We start from the raw sequence: 20,827 nt of genomic DNA, 5'->3' as shown, positions 1-20,827 counted from the left end.
AGCAAACAGGAAATTTTCTTAGGATACTTTTTTTTTGGGGGGGGGGCATTAACAGTACCACCCAGTACAACATGATAACATTGGAGATAACTTTGCATTATAACCCCACACACCACACTGATAGTATCTGTGTTCTTCACAGTGATGTATCTGTGTTCCTCTTGTAGGAAGAAGAAATGAGTAAACTATGCAGTTAGCTGTGAGATAGATGAGCTAACACAAGCTCTAGGCTGTTAGCACCTGCCCCCCCCCCCACCCTGTGCCCCCCCCCCCCCCCCCCCCCCCCCCGGATGTGGCGAGCCCGGCGCTGTACCGGCGGGTTTAGCCCTGCAGCGGCATCGACCGCATTAAACCGTCGGTTTGTTCGGCTAACTTCCCTTGCTGAGTCATAATTGGGCCCTCCGCACCTTCTGGGCCTTATCGCCTTTTTTTGTGTTCCTGAGACTAACGTCGATGTTAAGGCTGAAAATGTGGGTGTTGAAGGACCCTGGGCAGAGGGGGGTCAGGGGGGGTGGGGGGGGGGGTGATTTCCTCCAAAGAGACCCGACTCCAGGTGTCTTTGATCTGGAGAACAATGCAAGCTTTTGCGCCCCCGGGGTCAGGGGTCACGGGCGGCATGTGCTTCCTGTTTTGGTTCCCTTCTTTCCTCACTCTGGCGTGCTTGCTGTAGCCTCCTGCAGTTGGGTTGCATGATGTTCTTGTTCTCAGTTGCCCCAGATTTTTAGGACACACGGACAATGTCTGATCCTGCAGAACTAGGCTAGCTTTGCGTGAGCTTCTGCATCAGTCTCTAAATGTGATTAAGCATACACATACACACACACACACACACACACACATACATACACACACACGCACACACATACATACACACACACACAAACACATACATACACACACATGCACACACAACACATCCGCACACAACACACACATACACACAGCACACACACACATCACACATACACACACACACACAACACACACACACACAACCACACAACACACGACACACATCTTGAGTTACACACACACCTCAACAGACATTCCAACACCGCCCCACATCATAGAAAAACTTTTGTTTTGAGTTGACAACCTGCATGTTTTTTAAGTCATCCAGTAAGAACTGAGCTTGTAGAACAAAACCAGACAGTCAATAACTAAAAAGCTTGAAAACAAAACACAGACAGTCACAAATAAGCTGGTACCTTTCAGCCGGATGAGGAGGGAGGTGGGGGAGTTAAGCTGCCTCCTGCACCTCCTCCTGCTTCTCTATGGCTGTGCTCACCGTCCCGTTGCCCCCCCCCCTCTCAGACGGGGGGGGACAGGGAGAGGTTAATGGTGCGTGGTGTCCGGGGCTAATGCGCCTAATCGAGTTTGAAACGACGGAGGAGTGCATAGGCATTATTTAGGGTAATCGGTGGAAGGAAATGGGGTGTGCAGGGGGAGTATGGGGGGGGGGGGTGCTGGTCATCGATTCACACTGCTGCGTGGCACTGGGGAGTCTAGCAGCTACATTAGGACGGGAGCTTGATAGCATTAAAGGTGGATCAAAGGAGCTTCTCCGGCTGGGTTGCCATTGATCTTGGCTCAGTTAGAAAGCTACGCACACTCAAGACTCGCACTCTGTACCTGTTAATGGGTCTTATCTGATACGGGATCACTGCATTACGTCTGTGTGTTAAGCTGATGCTCTTATCCAGAGCGATTTCAGATTCACAGATTACGTTTTTTTTTTTCTTACATACAATCCATTTATACAGCTGAATGTTTTTTTTCCATTAAATAATTTGGGTTAAGTACACCTCTGTCAGCGTACAATAGTATCTAGCCACCACCTACAGCCTTTGAGTTAGAAGCTCAGGTCCATAACCATTTTGCTACAGGGGCACCCGCTTAATGCATCATACCACAGTAACCTTGCATAAAATAGTCTGGCAAAAAATGATCCTCATTATTGTTATTGTGAGTATTATTTATTAATAATACTAACCAAAACGACACCAGAGAGCAGCTCCAGCAGCAGGACAGGCAGGTTACATTTTTTTGCATTTTATACCTGCTCGTGATTGGATAGGAAAAGTGTTCAGAGTTCTGCTGTTCTGTCCCCCTTTCATCTCTTTACCAAAACGGGGAAAAAAGATGCATAATATGGACTCCAATTCTCATGAACATTCAGCAGGTCAGGGATGAAGCCTGGTGCTGGCTGCTTCCTGTTGTCTACTGTGTTCTGCTTCCTTTTTCGTACTTCCTGTCCCCTGCTTCCTGTTTCCTGCTTTCCTCTCTCCTTTCCTGTGTTCTGCTTCCTGCCTCATACTTCCTGTCCCCTGCTTTCTGCTTCCCGCTTTCCTCTGTCCTTTTCCTGTATTCTACTTCCTATCTCATGCTTCCTCTCTGCTTCCTGATTCCTCTATCCTGTCCCCCTGCTTCCTGTATCCTTTTCAGTCTCCTACTTCCTGATTCCTTGATGGTCATTAATTGTTATGGATGGAGTTAACCAAAGTGGACCTTAATCCTGTTAATCTGTGGCCGCAAGAGTGCTTGCCTGACCCCGCCGCTAACTGCCAATGAGTCTGAACTGGGCCTCTGTGTTAATTAATATTAATGACCCATCAGTTTCTGAGTTTACTTTCGTTCTGACTCCTTAAGTCCAGAATGTTAATGTGTCTGTGAGCTACACAAACACACACACACACACCTGCGCACACACACACACACAGAAAGAGAGCGGCCTCGTTCTCTGGGAGGTGGGGTCTGCCCCGTTTTCTAGAACATTCTTCTCCCCTCACAAACCTGCTGGCATGGACCCCAGTCAGGAGGATTTAACCTTTGCTGAAGACACTTGTGTGTGACCGTTCTGTCTCCCTCTGTTGGTGCTGGATGAGGCCCGTGTTGACATTAGCTTAGAAGGAGCTGAGCGGCCCTGTTTGCAGCCTCACGAGTGATTAATTATTCTGCCAAATACAGAGTTTGGGCCTGACTTTGAACAGAAAGAAGTCTGTTTTTTTTTTTTTTACATTGGATAGATGTGCCTCTCCAAAAAAAAGATATGGAATCCTTTTACCTGTTTACCTGTGCAGTTGACAAGTGCTGGTAGTAACTGTGTGAGGTCACCTTTGAAAGGCTGAGGTCGCATCAATGGAAGAGAGGGGAGGGAATGATAGATGGTTATGTGCGGGGAGAAGAGAGCTCAGGTCTCATCCGTGTCGGCTGCGTACATTTCAAATGTTTATTTAAACTGTAAAATCTATCTAACTTAACGTTAGCTAGTTAAATCTACCTTTTTCTTGCTCTTCGGTAATGTAATCCTATCCTCTGCCCTGTTTGTCACTCTGCCTGAGGAGAAAATGCTGCACTCGCTTGTTTATTTGGTTGTCATGACACACGTGATCCTGCCGACCAATGGTGTAACTTCATCACTCAGTCAGTCACTCAGTCACAGACATTCGTTTTTGTAGGGCAGGCCCCACTGTTGCGGTCCAGCCAAAAATTATTTTCTTTCTCTCTGATTTTTTTCAGACAGCTGTCTCCGACGATGTCCTCCTGAAGTCCAGACGAGGACATCTTTTACTGCCCCCGCCCTTCCCCATCGCCCTGCCCCCTGCCCCTGGCCCCGCCCCCATCGGTTACCATGACGACCACCCCCAGCATGCAGCCGCTCCTGCTGCTCAGTATGCTCCTGGCCTCCTGCCTGCTGTCCGGCTGCTCCGTGGCCACGCCCTTTCCCAAGGACCTGGAGCCCATCAATGTCGTCACCAGGCAACGTGAGTGACGCCGCGGCAACGGAGGTGGAGAGAGGCAGCGTGTGCTTTGTGTGTGCAGGGTTGGTGTTGTGTGGTGGTTGTTTCGTTTGTTGTGGTGTGTGCATGTGTGTGTGTGTGTGTGTGTGTGTGTGTGCTGTGTGGTGTGTGGGTGTTGCAGTGTGTGTGTGTGCAGTGTGTGTGTGTTGGTGTGTGTGCGTGGTGTGTGTGCATGTGCAGGTGTGTGTGCGTGTGTGTGTGTCTGCATGCACCTGCATGTTTTTTTTTGTTTTTTTTGAAGTCTTTGTTCAGCATCCTGATGCATCCTGCAGGGGATCCTGGGTAAAAATCTTATTAATTAACGTCCTGGGCTGGGAGTGCCCTATTTGGCAACTGGGATGTACGCATGGAGGGAAGGGGGAAATGTATGTAATATATGAGAGAGAAAGAATTAATGGATGGAGAGAGTGAGTGAGAGGGAAGAAAAAGAGAAACGATGGAAAGGCGAGAGAGGGAAAGAGATGAGAAGAGCTGGAGGGCTGGGATTAAAATGGAGGGAGAAAGGGAGTAAACAAAAGAGAGAGAAGAAGAGTTGGAGTTAGGGGAAGAACAGGCCAGCCCATATCGATTTATTTAATAGAGAGAGAGAGAGAGAGAGAGAGGGAAATGCAGCAAGTACGAGTGTACTTAAGAGAGAGAGAGGCAGACAGGGTGAGAGAAGTCCAGTCAGGTTTATTTCGGAGAGAAACGGAAGGAGGGGGGGGGGGGGGAGAGCGATGGTTCCTGGCACCCCGTCTTCCACTGCATTAATGAAGCTCAGCCGCCCTGACTGCGTGTGCCCCAGCCCATCCGCGGCCATTAGCTGGACAGACATGTGGCTATGGAGTGCTTGTCACTCAAGATGCCCCGCCCCCACCTCCCATAAGGTCCAAGGGTCCTTCGATACTAGCATTTCCCAAGCTTATAACAAAAAAAAGAGTTCCACACAAGGCCATATTTTGCGCAGCATTTACATATAGTTATATATATATGTATATAATCCTTCTATAACACCTTTATTAACATGTTATAACACAAAATGTCCCCTAATCTCGCATTAGCTTTTTGAAGTATGGTGTGAAGAATGCTGTTCACATTACACATGATGTCTTGTCATGATGATTTTAACTCACTTCCTGACCAAAAATTCCTGTGCAAAATGCTTAAGACTGATTTACGCTTAGGTAATCACAATACCAGAGATAATTAAGTGCTTTGTGAAAGCTTTAGTGATATGGGTCATCGTTAGCTTCCCTCTTTGTAGTATTAAATCAAACGTTAAAATTTTATTGCGAGCGTGACATAGTTTTGTGGCTTAGACACTATGTCAGGGTCTGTGACCATGGTGTTGTGAGGTCTTGACAGGTGCATGCGAACATAGGATAACCATTACTAATTTAATGGGCTCTTTACCGCTTGTGATTTGGTCGAAAGCAAGAGGAAGCAACCTCTGGGTTTCAGGACACATTTTCTGAGGCAACAGACGACAGCGCAAGACCTTACCTGTGGGTTTAATTTTAATCCAGTTTAAACTGCAAAATACGGCTTTTCTGAAGATATGTGCCCGTCGAAGGGCCCCTTCCCTCTCGGGCACGCTGTGATTTCAGCCCGTCTGGAGCTCGCTCCAAACAGCCCCGATCCGTTTCTGTTCCGCCCATCCGTCATCCGACAGGTCACCAGTGAGCTGCAGGGGGAGAACGGCGGGAGGGGGGGAAAAAAAGAAGCGGGGAGTTCTTTGAGGACAAAACGTGCCGATGAAGACGCCGGTTCACGAGCGACGAAAAGAAAGGTCGACAGCTGCCAAGAGGAGCCGTTTTGCGGAGATGAGGTCTTTGCATTCAGAGACTGTTGCCAAGGAGTGGGAAGGCTGTAATTACAGTTTTTTTTGCTCCAAATTTATTCTTTTTAACCGATCAAGCTCTTGGTTCAGACCCGCAGCGGGTGAACTGCGGCTTCGAAGTATCTCTGAAGGAGCAAGTTTACGTCTTATCGATTAATTAGAAGTTTAATGTCCAGCACAGCAACGAAGCTTTTTTTTTTGTTTGTTTTTTTTTTTATTGCTTCCTTCTAAACAAGTCCTTCTGATAATTAATCCGTAGACAGGCTGGAATTTATCAGGCGTCCTTTAACTCTGCATTAAGCAAAGTTTGTCTGGTCTGAAACTTTTTTTCCTTTTGGTTTTTTTTTTGTCTTTGAATCGAATCGGCCATTTTTCCGTTTTGTAAAAATTAAGGAGGAGAAGAGCAGCGGCCCAGGCCGACGTCGGGGACGGGAGCGCGTGAGAGGGGAGGTTCCGGGCCTCTGCGTTTCGCGGGGAAAGGCGCGTGGCGTTTATCTAACCTTATTTCCCTGGTCCGATGAAGCGGCAAGCCACGCCTTCGCTCTTATCGTTTCCACGGACACGCTCACCGGGCGCGGGGCGGTCGGGGGGGGGCGGAGTTATCACAGGCCTCTCGGCTGACCTTTCACGAGCGAGTCAACAAGGAAGTTCGGAGTCTGCTGGGGGGCGCGATCGGAATGTGAATGTTTCCGCCCAATGGAAACGCAGCGTGTCTGAGAGCCCGCTTCGTAAGTGTGCGTTCAGTTATTTATTAATCTGCGTCTGGCCACAGGAGCCTTAATGTGAGCGTGTGGATGCACATTCAAGATCTCGCTCTCGTTTTTTCTCACAGCGATAATTAATATATTTGTATATTTTAATCAGAGCACCAGTTCAGTTGCCGATGCTGGAAGCTGAAGCCAAAGTTTGATGTAATAAATAAAATAAAATAAAAATAAATAAATAAACAAACATTTTTTAAATTCCAGTGAAAGAGGCTTGTGTCCTGAGAGCAGATAACTAATCATGTCTAATGGATTAAACAAACTCCATTTTTGGGGCGCAATAATTTAAAAAAAAAATTTTTAACAGGATGCACAGGAAGTCGCAGGAGAAAATGTTTCCTTCAGTAGCTGTAACTTCTAGAAGAACCACCTTTTATTTTATCTGTTTGTTGCCTCGGGGCCCATGTGTTATTTTGTAGTACTGTTTACTCAGAGAGTCTGTGTGAGCGTGTGTGTGTGTGTGTTTTTTTTTTTGTTTGTTTGGATGTGTGTGTGTCTGTGTGCGGTGCGTGTGTGCATGCAGTGTGTGTGGGCATGTGTATGTGTGTGCTTGTGTGTTTGTGTGCGTGCGGTGTGTGTGCGCATGTGTGGGTGTGCGCATGTCTGTGTGTGTGTGAGCAAAGCTGAAATGCAGTATTCCTGTAATACCCATAAATAGCAACCGAATGAACTTGACAGCAAGTTTAATTCGCAGCCTCTGGAACGCTGATGAAGAGCGGCCAGACTTCCAGCAGTGGTTCCCACACAAGGCAGGGGTTTGATTTTAACAGCCTCCCCCCTCCCTCCCCTCCCCTCCCTCCAGGGTCCCGCCAGTACCCCGGGTTCCAGGGCCTCACCTCGGACAACGACACGGTGCGGCTGGGCCTGGACTTCCAGAGGATGCTGCGGGTTAATCACGTGCTCTACATCGCCGCCAGGTCAGCCAGGCCGCAGGCTCCACCGCGCTCTTTCCACCGCGCTCTCCACCGCACCTTCTCCACCACACCTTCCACCGCTCTTTCCACCGCGCCTTCCACCGCTCTTTCCACCGCGCTCTCCACCGCTCCTTCCACCGCGCTTTCCACCGCGCTCTCCACCGCGCTTTCCACCGCTCTTTCCACCGCGCTTTCCACCGCTCCTTCCACCGCTCTTTCCACCGCGCTTTCCACCGCGCTCTCCACCGCGCCTTCCACCGCCTTCATCTCCCTTTCAACCCCTCCCTCATTCATTACATACTGTTTTCTTGGTTTCTTCTTCTTCTTCTTCTTCTTCTTCTTCTTCTTCTCCTTCTTCTCCTTCCTCTCCTTCTTCTCCTCCTTCTCCTTCTCCTTCTCCTCCTCCCACCACATAGTTTTCTTTTTCTTCTTAGTCTTCTCCTTCCACATAGTCTTCTTCTTCTTCTTCGTCTTATTCTTGTACTTCTTCGTAGTCTTTGCTGTATGATTCTCCGTGAAGCCCTGAATTAATGAAAGATCAGATTGATTGACAGCTCCCTTCTGTAATTTTTCCTTTTTCCCAGGGACCACGTGTTCGCTGTCAATCTCAGTGCCTCGACAGAGAGGATCGTTCCACAGCAGGTATGAGGAAGAGCGTGTCAGTCGGTTCCTCGTGAACCATGCAAATGCATGTGGAAGACATAGCGTGCAAGATAGATTATACATTTCTTATGCAGGACAGGTTAACTATAACAACAGATCGCAGGTGCATAGAATAGATTCAATGTTCTATACAGGAGACATGGGTAAGACAGGGTTAAAATACCGCAACATTAGCCAAACACATCACACGATAACATCCGTTGTGACGTATGTTGAATCTGAATGATTCATGAGTAACTGATTCCACGTCCCTGCCCCCACCGCCCCTTTGGCTACCACCACAGAAGCTGACATGGAAGACGAAAGACGTGGAGAAGTGCATGGTGCGGGGGAAGAACAGCGTGAGTGCCGCCATCTCCCAATGGAAGCGATCGGTGCCAGAACGCGCCTCAGTGCCGTTGCAGTTGGCAACCAGCAGGGGGTGCCAGAGAGCGAAAGCTCAGCTTGTGGGACGGGGGGTTTGGGGAATAATAATTGAAGTGACATTATACAAACTGTATGTACAAGAGCAGTGTAGAATCACAGTTTGTGAACTACCAAAGGTACTGGACCTGAATGGCTTCAGTAATTATCTTAGCTAATTGGATTGTATGTAACGGCATGCTGTGGATGTTGCTCTGGCTTGCTAATTATCTAAATGTAGAAAAGCCAATTGTAAAAATGCACCCACTGCAGACTCTTGATCACAGTTGGCTATTGACTAACTGGCCATTAACTATTAACATAGCTGCCAGTAAGCTGGTGGGGAACTGTTAGCATAGCCGCTCATTAACTCACAATGAACTGTTAACCTCGCTGCTAATTAACGAGCCAAATGCCTGAAATACAACTGTGAGTCACGTTTCCAAACCCCCCTTGTGCTTACAGGATGAGTGCTACAACTACATCAAGGTCCTGGTGCCTCGAAATGACGAGACTCTCTTCGCCTGTGGGACCAACGCCTTCAACCCCACCTGCCGAAACTACAAGGTACCGCGCCCCCTGTCCCGAGTCCTGTCAACCCGAACAGAAATCCGTGGCTTTAGCTGAGCCTCGGTGGCTATTCCCTTTTAAAAATAGCATCCCAGGGGAAGTGTGTGACTACGAGTGCCGGAGGAAAGATATCTAGCACCTCGGCCTGCCTCGCAGGAGCCATTAACGTGGAACAAGCTCCGGTTTGCCTGACTTAAGAACACTTTTCCCTGGCGTTTAATTGCAAAGTTTCGAAACCTTGAAAAAACGGGTTCCAGCTTTGTACGCATATTACAAAAAGATGCTTGTTTTTTTGTGTGTGATTGTTCATGATGGTACTGCCTGACCAAGTGTCCCTTGAAAAAGACATTGCTATCTCAGTGGGACTAATAAGAGAGAAGAATAGAGAGCAATAGAGAAATAAGCACAAATGAAATTCTGTACACGTCGATGTACCCTTGGGTTCAGTTTGGGAGCGAGGGAGCCGTTTCTATATGAGCATACGTAATGAGGACCAGCTGAAACTGACACACACACACACACACACACACACACACACACACACACACGCACACACACACACACACACACCTGCACACACCTGTCTGGGTCTGTGTTAGCCAGTATCAGAAAAGACTGAAGCATAACTGTCATAGTGGAGACCTGTGGCGGCGCCATAGCGACACGTTGACATGGCAACTCCAGGTCGCCGCGTCAAGGAATCCGCAAACAAGCAGCCCAGCCTTCAGCTGGGTTCCCCGCTGAATACCGCCAAATGCTTCGGGCCGGATCTGGCGCTCCGTGACGACGCTTTTTTGAACCCGGGAGTTTTACAAGTCTGTAAATTCTCCCCGGCGTCGGGGGTTTCGACGTCTCGACGCGGTCGCCTTTCTTCGGTTGCCGTGCAGCAGGGACAGACGAGGTCGCCGGTGCTCGATTTCCGGTAACAGCCGGTTCTTTCCGGACCTGCGGAAGGAGAGTCTGTAAAAGCTGTCGAGCAGGAGTCCCAGCACAATGGCTTATCCAGGACACAGGCCTCTCCACCGCCTGCTGCCAAACTCACTCTTTCAGGCCAAAGCAACAAGCCCCAGATAATTCATCATGCAGAGCACGTTTTCTCTCTCTCTCTCTTTCTCTCTCGCTGTCTCTCTCTCTCTCTCTCTCTCTCGCTGTCTCTCTCTCTCTCTTTCTCTCTCGCTGTCTCTCTCTCTGATACTCTCACCCTCTCTGTCTCTCTCTCTCTCTCTCTCTCTCCCTCTCTCTTTCTCTCTCGCTGTCTCTCTCTCTGATACTCTCACCCTCTCTGTCTCTCTCTCTCTCTCTCATACTCTCACCCTCTCTCTCTCACACGCATTCTTATTTTTATCTTTTGTATTCTTGAATTGACAGTTGATTATTGAGTAAGGAATTGACAGTGATGTTCCAATAAATGGGCATCAAAATCAGGTCTCTTTCTCTCTCTGTTTCTCTCACTCTCTCTCTCTCATTCTCTCTCTTTCTATTTCATATTTCTATCAGATTTTTATCTTCTATTCTAGTGAATTGACAATGATGTTCTAATAAAGGAGCATCAAGGTTAAGTCGTTCTTTCTTACTCTTTCTCCCTTGCTCTCTCTCATTCTCTCTCTGATACTCTCCGTCTGTCTCTGTCATACTCTCTCTCTTTCCTTCTCTGTTTCTCCTACTCTCATGCTCTCTCTCATTCTCTCGCTCTCTCTCTGTCTGTTAATATTCTTCCCAGCTTGCATTGTGCTGACAGTAACCTGAGGTTTTGGGTTTGAGTTTGTAATAGCTGTACCTTTTTGGGTTTTTTTTACCATATCTTCCCCCATGAGCTTTTGGCAGGAGCTGAAGGAAGTTAATGTGAGGAGGTTAGTGTGTCAAGAGCAGGTTTGAGTCCCTGGAGAGCAGTGATATGGGGCTGAAATTTGTGTATTGGAGAACAGCTGTCTCCAGCTGTTGCCGACCCCCCCCAACCCCACCGCCATGCTCACGTTAACCCCCTGCCCTGCTGGAATTTCTGCACGGTTGCCGTGGAGATTTATCGCATGCCGCCCACGGCTAATGACCCATTCAGAACCAGCTGCCGAGCGGGACACGGTTTGGGGAGATGGCGGGGTGGGGGTGGGGGTGGGGTGGTGGGGGGGGCGTGAGTTCAGGTTTCTTGCAACACGTGTAACTCATTCATGTTTTTGACTGCTGTGGAGTTCAGGGAACTGCACTTGGAACCAGGAAGCTGCCGGTTTGAATCCCAGGCGGGGCACTGCAGTTGTGTCCCTGAGCAACAGAAATAGCTTTGCTGAAATATCCCCTGGATGATCTCTTCAAAGACAGTGTCCAGAGGTTATATTTAAATGAACTGTAACGGACCTTAGTTAAAGACAGCATGCTAAAAGAAATCCAGAAACCAATAGTTTCACTGATGGGATCGACTCTATCAGAGCAATGCATTTTTGGAGAGCAATGATGTTCATTGAATTCACAGCAATTGCTCTTTATTTAGAATGGTTAGGTAAATCTTGGGAAATAAGAGTCGCAATAATAAAAATAATAATAAAATAAAGGACAAAATTAGAAATGCTCCCATCAGCCAGTGGTTCACAATTTTTTCAAGTAACCCCCACCTCGCCAAATACACACATCCTACACTGTGCCTTTTTCTTTCAACCCCCACCATACCCCTCCCTCCCCGATTCCCCCGGGGCACCGCTCCCACTTTGGGAGCCACGGCCTTACGCCAGCAGAACCTGAAGGCCCGGCCTACCTTCACACACACGTTCACACCCTCCAGTTTTCGGAGAGAACACACAGGTTTGTAAGGACCCGGTGTTTCCCCCTCTCCTTCCAGATGTCCACACTGGAGCAGGAGGGGGAGGAGGTGGTGGGCCAGGCACGCTGTCCCTTCGAGTCCCATCAGTCCAACGTGGGTCTCTTCGCCGGTGAGTCCCAGGAGTTCATTAATGGATTTGTTTGTTTATTTGTTTATTACTTAATTAAAAAGTTCCAGTGTTGCACATAAACCTCACATCTCAAAAAAAAATGTTATTCTCAGGAACTGCTTCTGTTTTTCCATGTACCGATAAGCATTAGGCTTTTGCCATATGGGGTTTTGAACCGACTGTATTAGTTTTTGAGTCGAATGAGAATTTTCAGTGTGTGATTTATAAGATAAATAAATAAAAAATGACCAAACAAATTGAGATCTCGTACATCATCGCCCTCAGTCCTCATCCAGTAAAGTGATTGTATGGATTGTATGGGCCATGACTCCTTTTGTGATGCACCGTGGTAGAAGTAGCAGGGTAGCGTGCCAGAAAATGATTTCTTCTGAAATTGTCATATGGAATGGGGTCTATCCTAATCGTGTTAGAAGTATGTATCATATATTTTCACCCACACTTCTAGGAGTATGGGTAGAAAGGGAAAAGGGGCATGTTTAGGCAGCCAGACACACTCTTGTCCTTATAAAGGAGGCCTTGGGTGCAGATTTTAGGGCTGAATGGCTTTTAGGGCTGAATGGCAGTATTTAAACGGGCGTTTGCGTCCCCTGCAGGGGGCGATTTCTACTCGGCCACCATGACGGACTTCCTGGCGAGCGACGCGGTGATCTACCGCAGCCTGGGCGAGGGCGGCCCCGTCCTGCGCACCGTCAAGTACGACTCCAAGTGGCTCCGGGGTGAGTCGCGTGACGCAGGGCCGTCCAATGAGAGACCGCGGCGGCAGGAGGCGGGAGGGTTAGGCTCGAGGGCCGTCGGAGCTTTCGGGAAGGTTTCGTGATCAGGACCAATCACAGGGAATTTCCTGCACACGGCAAAAAATTTTTTAGATTGGTTGTCATTTGATTGGTTCACATCTGTCAGCGATTGACAGGAAGTGCAAGCTAAGAACGTGCTCGAGCAATGCTGCACATACCACTGACAATATTGACTTTTTTTTTCCTGTACAAGATGAATAGCCTGTTCTTGTCATTGTGCTGTTCATTCTTGCGTTTGTTCTTGTTCTGCATTACCACTTCCCTGTTAATAAACCGGAAAAGAAAACAATCTGTGCAGCGCCAGTCACGCGTGATGTCATCATCTCAAGCTCTTGCTCGTGTGTTTGCTGTAGAGCCTCGCTTCCTGCACGCGATAGAGTACGGGAACTACGTCTACTTCTTCCTGAGCGAGATCGCGGTGGAGTACACCACCCTCGGCAAGGTGAGCGCACGCCGGGCCCACCTGACCACACCCGCCAGCGACCCAGCCCCTCGGGAAAAGTGTTCTGATTGGTCGATTCATACTGTGAGAGAAAAAGTTGGTGACAGAACCTCCAGGGAATGTGTTTCGATTGGTTGATTCACATTGTGAGGGAACAAGTAGGTGACGGAAGCTCCAGGGAATGTGTTCTGATTGGCTGATTCACACTGTGAGGGAACAAGTTGCTAATGGAACACGCAAGTGTTCTGATTGGTCAAATCAAGGAATCAGCCATATAAACAGCCCCTGAGCTGGTATGAGCCTTCCTCTGGAGTCTTCATTTGCTTGTTTATTTTCTTTAAAAGTATGGAACTAAACGAGAATTTCACACCTCAGTGAGTATGCATCCGTCTGAACGATCTTCAGCAGCGTGTTCAGCAGTGTGCTGCATTTCTGTACACTTCTGATGCACAAGAATTTCCCTAGAATCAAATCAAACATATGCATACGTACAAACTTGCAGTAGTGTGTCGTCATATTTATGTTAGATGAATACCCGCAGGTATATGTAATGTCATATCTCGATTCGACCGCCCCCCCCCCAATCTCCTGTCCCATCATGCCCCTGTGCAGGTGGTGTTCTCGCGGGTGGCGCGCGTGTGTAAGAACGATAACGGCGGCTCGCCGCGGGTCCTGGAGCGCTACTGGACCTCCTTCCTGAAGGCGCGGCTCAACTGCTCCGTCCCCGGCGACTCCTTCTTCTACTTCGACGTGCTGCAGTCGCTGACCAACGTGCTGCAGATCAACGGCAGGCCCGCCGTCGTGGGCGTGTTCACCACGCAGGCCAACAGGTCAGCTGACCCATTACATTACATTACATTACAGGCATTTAGCAGACGCTCTTATCCAGAGCGACGTACAACAAAGTGCATTAGTTCACGGTGTAGAGGTGCAAAAGAAACACATGAGAGTGAAGTAAGGATCGTAGTGCCAGAAGTGACCACATCGATCAGGACTCCAACCCTGTAGAGTAACCTGTTCAGCAAACAATCCTACCAAGTACAAACTAGCACTGGAATCACATTTGCCTAATCAGACAAAAACAATCCTGCCAAATAAACTAACGTAATCGTATTATCCTAACTAGGTACATTGAGCTAAACTATAGGCTAGGGAGGGGTGGGGAGAGGTGCAGCCTGAAGAGATGAGTCTTTAGTCTGCACTTGAAGGTAGACCCAGGGGGCCCGAACCCCGAACCCTGAATACCGAACCCTAAAACCTGAACCCTGGATACTGAGTCTGAAACACTGTACATTAAACCCAGAACCCTAAACACTGAACCCCAAACCCTGAAACCTGAACCCCTACTTCCAAACCCTGTACATTGAACCCCAAACCTAAAACACTGAACCCAAATCCCTGAATCCTGAATACTGAATCTCAAACCCTGTACTTTGAACCCCAAACACTGAACCCTGAACACTGCATCTCAAACCCTGTCCATTGAATCCCGAACCCTGAAGCCTGAACCCTGTCCATTCAGCTCTGAACACTGAACCCCAGACCCTGAATGCTGAACACTAACCTGGTGATGCATATCAACCATATTTACTGTATTATTCCCCACACATCAGATGCGGTGGAGAGGGAGGCTTTATTGAGCTAATTATACTAAAGAATGATTATGTGGAAAATGGAAGGAGCCAGCTAGTGAATTTTACTGGCACACTGGGGAACCCCCCTACTCTTTGCAAGGAAATCCTTACTGAGCACAGTGAGTTGAGACCTCAGTTTAACATTTAGAGGAGACTTTAAGCCTTTAAGCTGTGAGGTCACAATTGTGTGATTAGAATGTTCTTAACTGAACATTCTAATGCTGATGTAACAATCACTACTGCAGGGTTCGTACGGTCATGAAAAACCTGGAAAAGTCATTGAAATTTAAAATGCAATTTCCAGGCCCTGGAAAAGTTATGGAAAATAATATTTTTTGAAAAGTAATGGAAACACAGCTAAAGTTGCATCAAATATAATTACTAATTAATCCAATCATAAAAATAGTATGTATAGTAATAAAATGTAAATTGGCACGTAACCTTCGCGGTATTTTGGTGGTGTGAGAAGTTAATTCGGTCTGGCTCAGTCTGTTAACAGGCACGCCCAACAGGCACGCTTCTGCTAATGTAGCAGTTTGTAAACGTAGGCCCTACTGTGCCGACAATATGCCAGGGAAGTGCAGCTTCAATAATATATCAGGGCTCGAAATGGACTTTTTTACTTGGTAGCACTGGTGCTCCCACCTTCAAAAGGTTAGGAGCACCCACCAAAATGTAAGGAGCACCAACAATATATGCAATAGATTTTTTATTGATAAAAAACGACAATATAACAGTACGGTTTACAAGTAACAGTTAAACTGTCACGCCTAAAATGTGTCGACTCTTCAAGGAATTGCGTGTTATGTATTCAAACGACAAAGCGTTTCTCGTCACATTAATACCGCTAATTAAATCAACCTCCAGTAAACTGCATCGGAGAAATTAGCTGTTTCAACCGGGTCGCTACACAAAACACTACGTTAACGTTTCAAAAAAAATGCCGTAATCGTTCGCTTCAACTTTTCAGCTTTCGATAACGCTAATAAATTGAACATAAACTTTTGTCTTCAGGTAACATTAGTTAACGGGTTAGCTCTCGGTGTTGCGTGACAGTGGAGTGCAGCGAAAGGGAGTGGTTGAAGGCTAATATTAACCAATTTAAAATCAGCATTAAAGGTAAGAATGCCAAGCTCACGATTGGTTAGGAGGGTCACCGTCAGCTCACAAGGCACATACTGAGTGTACTAACTAGCGAATGTACAGAGAAAGAGACGTTCGACTGGAAAAAGAAAAAAAAAAAATGTCGCACCAGAACAATTATTTGCACTCGCACAAATGCTCCCAATTATATTTCGAGGTCGCACAGATAAAATTTTGGGAGCATATGCGACCAAAATGGTCGCAATTTCAAGCCCTGTTTGAGACACTGACAAAAATGTTAAACTATTCAAATTAAAATATGAGAGAATGCATCTAAGTGTGTCTGTCTGGTGTTTATTTGTTTTAGAGAGGCACCATATGTTTCAGATGCAGACCTAATTTTACTTAGTGTTACAATAAATAATTTTTAATCGTCCGGCTGAGATAAAGTCATTTGTTTTGGTCATGGAAATTCAGTTAAAGGTTGTGGAGAAGTCATGGAAAAGTCATTGAAAATCATTGGTGAAAAAGTGCATGAGCCCTGCTACTGGTGACTGAAAGCAGTGGAGCTCTAGAACACTGACTTAGTATGCTGAAAAAGCATTCTTAAAAAACCCATTCGAAAGGGTTAAACTGTGCCTGTCTGTTTGTCCGTCCGTCCCCCAGCATCACCGGCTCGGCCGTCTGCGCCTTCTACATGGACGACATCGAGGGGGTCTTCAACGGAAAGTTCAAGGAGCAGAGGAGCAGCGAGTCGGCCTGGACGCCGGTACCCGAAGACCAGGTCCCCAAGCCCAGGTGAGCACGCCGGGGGTTATGGGTAACGGGCGCCTGCCTAGATTTAGCCTAATTTGCACAAGCTCAGCTCAAACATTTCTTTTCATCCTTGTTCTACACTGACACTTTCTTCCTTTATCTCAACAGCAGATTAAGTAGACAAGCTAAGACTCTTTCTCAAGGTCCCCTAGAATCACCTCTGGTTCAGGACCCCCCCCCCCCCGCCCAATAATGGGTTGTTAACATTCGAAACCTTCATCCAACGCTCTCTCCAGGCTACAGACCAGTGGCATTTTAACAGCACAGTACAAGGACACGCATCTAAATCATCATGTTGCTATATTATGGAACCACTGTGCATGAGACATGGAGCTGTTTACCACAGTGTAAACATTTAATAATTCAAATGGCCATAACATTAAGACTGCTGAAGTAAACCCGAGATGGTTTATTTTATCTGAAAGCCCGACAGATGCAGTTTATGAAATATGGAATATAAACAAAACTGGAATTGTAAACAAAATATTCTTTAAAGCAAACAGTTTTTTTTTCTTCTTTGTTTTGCTGAAGAGTCCCCTGGAGCTTTTAACTTTGGACCAAATTTAAAGTGTTTCAGGTTACATGTGCCTGTAGTTCAGTGTACTGCTTAAATATTTTAGTGATATCTGGTAAATTATTAATATCAACCCGACTGTATTAACAGTGGCTGATCATAAGCAGAGGTGGAAAATCCAGGTTCAGAATCCATAAGTCCTCCACAGTATTCTTTTTCTAATCACATGGATTTGCTAATTAGCGCAGTTCTTCATCAAGGTGGTGGAGGTGATTAACGAGTTCATGGGTGGAAGAAAAACATGGCAGGATTTTTACTGTCTGACCCTTGGACTTTCCACCTCTGACTGTAGGAGACTTTTTGCCTCATTACCTGCGGGTGTGTCGATACCAGAAGAGGTTTGGGGGTTTTTTTGGGATGGTGTACGGCAGGGGGGTTAATCTTCACGTTCCTCCCGCAGACCGGGCACCTGCGCGGGAGATGGTCCCGCCTCCTCCTACAAGTCGTCCACCACCTTCCCCGACGACATGCTGGGCTTCATCAAGTCCTACCCGCTGATGGACGAGGCCGTTCCCTCCATCGGCGACCAGCCCTGCTTCACCCGCACCACCAGCAGGTATCCCAGGTCTACGAGCCGATGTGCGAACACCCTCTGCCCCCAGGCCTACGAGCCGATGTCCGAACACCCTCTGCCCTCCTTTCGTGCGTTGCGCAGAAGTGGACAATCCAGGTTCGGAAAGTGAAAGTCCTCCCCCAGTATTTTGTTCCAACCACCTGGATTTGCCAATGAGCGCAGTTCTTCAGCCAGGAGGTGGAACTCATTGGTGAAATCTGCTGGCTGAGTATGTGAGTGGGAGAACCACACGGCAGGACATTTACTCTCTGACCCCTGGACTTTCCCCTTTGGCATTACATGACATTACTGGCATGTACCAGACGCTGTTATCCCGAGCGAACGTAGTATCAATTTATGCTGCAGGATATATGCTGAAGTAATGCAGGTCAGCTCACCTTGCTCAAGGGTACTACAGCAGTGGCCCGAATATCCCAAACCGTTATACTACACTGCCGCCCTGTGTGATCATCTATGCTTCACGGCCAGTCATGTTAATTTGTGGGATTAGTCATGGCTCAATGATAGGCCTAAATACTGCTAATCAAAGTCCAATCTTATTCGCTCCTCTAAATGAATTAGTCGCATTTTTGTACAAGCCAGTTGTTCGTTTTGTTTCATAATGTTTGTTTAACAGAGACGCTGCACGGTTAACTTCTGCAGTTTCTTGTATGTAAGATTGTTCCCGATTAGGCCAAAAAAACAGCTTGTTTTTATGCACAGTCCCTGAGCAGGTAATATTGCTGACGTCACCCTCCCCTTCCATGGCAGCATTAACCACGCTCAGTTGTAAGATCTGTGAGCGGATTGGCCGACGATGACCGTAGGCAATCCCTTCTCCCGTAGCCGGCTTAGCCGTGTTTCACTGGCAGGCTGGCGAGCAGATGGCCGAAGTCAGTCTGCCCTCCTGTAGTGGGATTAGCTACGCTTCATCGGCAGGCCTACGAGCCGATGGCCGAATTTGTGCTGCGCTGAGCGGGCTAATCCTCACAGCTGTGGCGATCTGGTCAGGCCTATTGCGGGGGAAAACTAGTAGGGGGGGTCGTGGGCAGAGTGCTCGACTGCCTGTTCGAGCCGACGCGCCTGCCCGTCGTCACCGAGCGCCGCCGAGAGATCCTGACAGGCCCACAGGGAGGAGGGATGGTGACACGCATCGCTTCACGCCGGTTCCCATCCACCACAGCAAACGGTGGCAGTCAAGTACCCACGCTAACAGAAATTAACCTTCAAAAAGTCATAGCACAGAAAGCCCAGTATATTCCAGAAGGGCCCAATATGGGTGTACGTTTCTGTAGCCTGGCACTGAAAACACCTCATAGAAAATTGTTCAGTGTTGGATCAACTCTTACAGAGCACATATGGTCCCTGTTGGACTCACACACACTCTGTTAGAGTTGAATTAACACTGGACATTTTACCATGCTGATTAATCGGGGTTGGTTGAAGCTCAGGTGCTGCTCTTGGCATGACCGTGGTGTCTCTTCCCCAGGTTCAAGCTGACTCAAATCGCCGTGGATACCTCTGCCGGGCCATATAGGAACCACACAGTCCTGTTCCTGGGGTCTGAAGACGGCAACGTGCTGAAGGTTCTGGCCAACAACCACCCCAACGCCACCTTCAGCTCCCTGCTGCTGGAGGACATTGATGTCTACAACCCCTCCAAGTGAGCTCCCCTCTGACCCCTCACCCTCCGATACTATAATGAGCCAGCCTGGTTCCAGTTGTACAGTAGGAAATGGTTATAATGAGCCAGCCTGGTTCCAGCTCTACAGTGGGAAATGGTTATAATGAGCCAGCCTGGTTCCAGCTTTACAGTGGGAATGGGCTATAATGAGCCAGCCTGGTTCAGCTCTACAGTGGGAAAGGGGTATAATGAGCCAGGCTGGTTCAGCTCTACAGTGGGAATGGCTATAATGAGTCAGCCTGGTTCAGCTATACAGTGGGGAAGGGCTATAATGAGCCAGCCTGGTTCAGCTATACAGTGGGAAAGGGCTATAATGAGCCAGCCTGGTTCAGCTATACAGTGGGAAAGGGCTATAATGAGCCAGCCTGGATCAGTTCTACAGTGGGAAAGGGCCAGACTGTCATTTAAATCTTTCCTTCACCAGGTGTAACGTTAACGGAGAAGACAAGAGGATTTTGGGATTGGAGCTGGACAAAGAGAATCACGCCCTGTTTGTGGCCTTCTCCGGCTGCGTCATCCGCGTCCCCCTCAGCCGCTGCGCGGACTACGGCGCCTGCAAGGAGTAAGTGCCATCCCAGTGCCACGCCCATAACCCCACCCATAACCACGCCCCTTACCTTACCTGTGCTTCTTACCACACCCATAACCACGCCCCTTACCTTACCTGTGCTTCTGACCACACCCATAACCCCACCCATAACCACGCCCCTTACTTACCTGTGCTCTGACACATAACACCATACCACTAACCTACACACCATAAACTACACTGTCGACCCACCTACCGTGCTATTACCTCGACCACCACCACCATAACCAGCCCCTTACCTTACCTGTGCTTCTGACCACACCCATAACCACGCCCTTACCTTACCTGTGCTTCTGACCACACCCAAACCACCACCCACCTACCACCCCCAACACGCCCCTTACCTTACCTGTGCTTCTGACCACACCCACACACCAACAGCCCCTTACTACTGCTTTGACACCCATAACCACGCCCTTACCTTACCTGTGCTTCTGACCACACCCATAACCACGCCCCTTACCTTACCTGTGCTTCTGACCACACCCATAACCACGCCCCTTACCTTACCTGTGCTTCTGACCACACCCATAACCCCACCAATAACCACGCCCCTTACCTTACCTGTGCTTCTGACCACACCCATAACCACGCCCCTTACCTTACCTGTGCTTCTGACCACACCCATAACCCCACCCATAACCACGCCCCTTACCTTACCTGTGCTTCTGACCACACCCATAACCACCCCCTTACCTTACCTGTGCTTCTGACCACACCCATAACCCCACCCATAACCACGCCCCTTACCTTACCTGTGCTTCTGACCACACCCATAACCACGCCC

At 48.1% G+C, this 20,827-nt stretch overlaps 1 protein-coding gene across 2 annotated transcripts in view; it reads left to right on the top strand.

Annotated features, from left to right (window-relative positions):
* LOC135261847 (semaphorin-6D-like) overlaps window positions 1-20,827 on the top strand; it is a 141,756-nt gene that overhangs the window by 93,537 nt on the left and 27,392 nt on the right. For both annotated transcript variants that reach the window (XM_064348505.1, XM_064348504.1), the window contains 13 exons: window positions 3,520-3,764; window positions 7,186-7,300; window positions 7,882-7,939; window positions 8,245-8,301; window positions 8,828-8,929; window positions 11,760-11,850; window positions 12,465-12,587; window positions 13,019-13,107; window positions 13,720-13,937; window positions 16,491-16,622; window positions 17,615-17,770; window positions 19,257-19,430; window positions 19,876-20,013. In XM_064348505.1, coding sequence (XP_064204575.1) covers window positions 3,632-3,764; window positions 7,186-7,300; window positions 7,882-7,939; window positions 8,245-8,301; window positions 8,828-8,929; window positions 11,760-11,850; window positions 12,465-12,587; window positions 13,019-13,107; window positions 13,720-13,937; window positions 16,491-16,622; window positions 17,615-17,770; window positions 19,257-19,430; window positions 19,876-20,013 — 1,586 coding nt within the window. In that variant the 5' untranslated portion in view covers window positions 3,520-3,631. The remainder of the gene's footprint in view (window positions 1-3,519; window positions 3,765-7,185; window positions 7,301-7,881; window positions 7,940-8,244; window positions 8,302-8,827; window positions 8,930-11,759; window positions 11,851-12,464; window positions 12,588-13,018; window positions 13,108-13,719; window positions 13,938-16,490; window positions 16,623-17,614; window positions 17,771-19,256; window positions 19,431-19,875; window positions 20,014-20,827) is intronic.

The sequence above is a fragment of the Anguilla rostrata genome, chromosome 8 (assembly GCF_018555375.3).
Source record: "Anguilla rostrata isolate EN2019 chromosome 8, ASM1855537v3, whole genome shotgun sequence".
In the NCBI taxonomy this organism is placed as follows: domain Eukaryota; kingdom Metazoa; phylum Chordata; class Actinopteri; order Anguilliformes; family Anguillidae; genus Anguilla; species Anguilla rostrata.
Note: the sequence above shows the minus strand (reverse complement) of the source record. Positions and strands in the feature narration are given on the sequence as shown.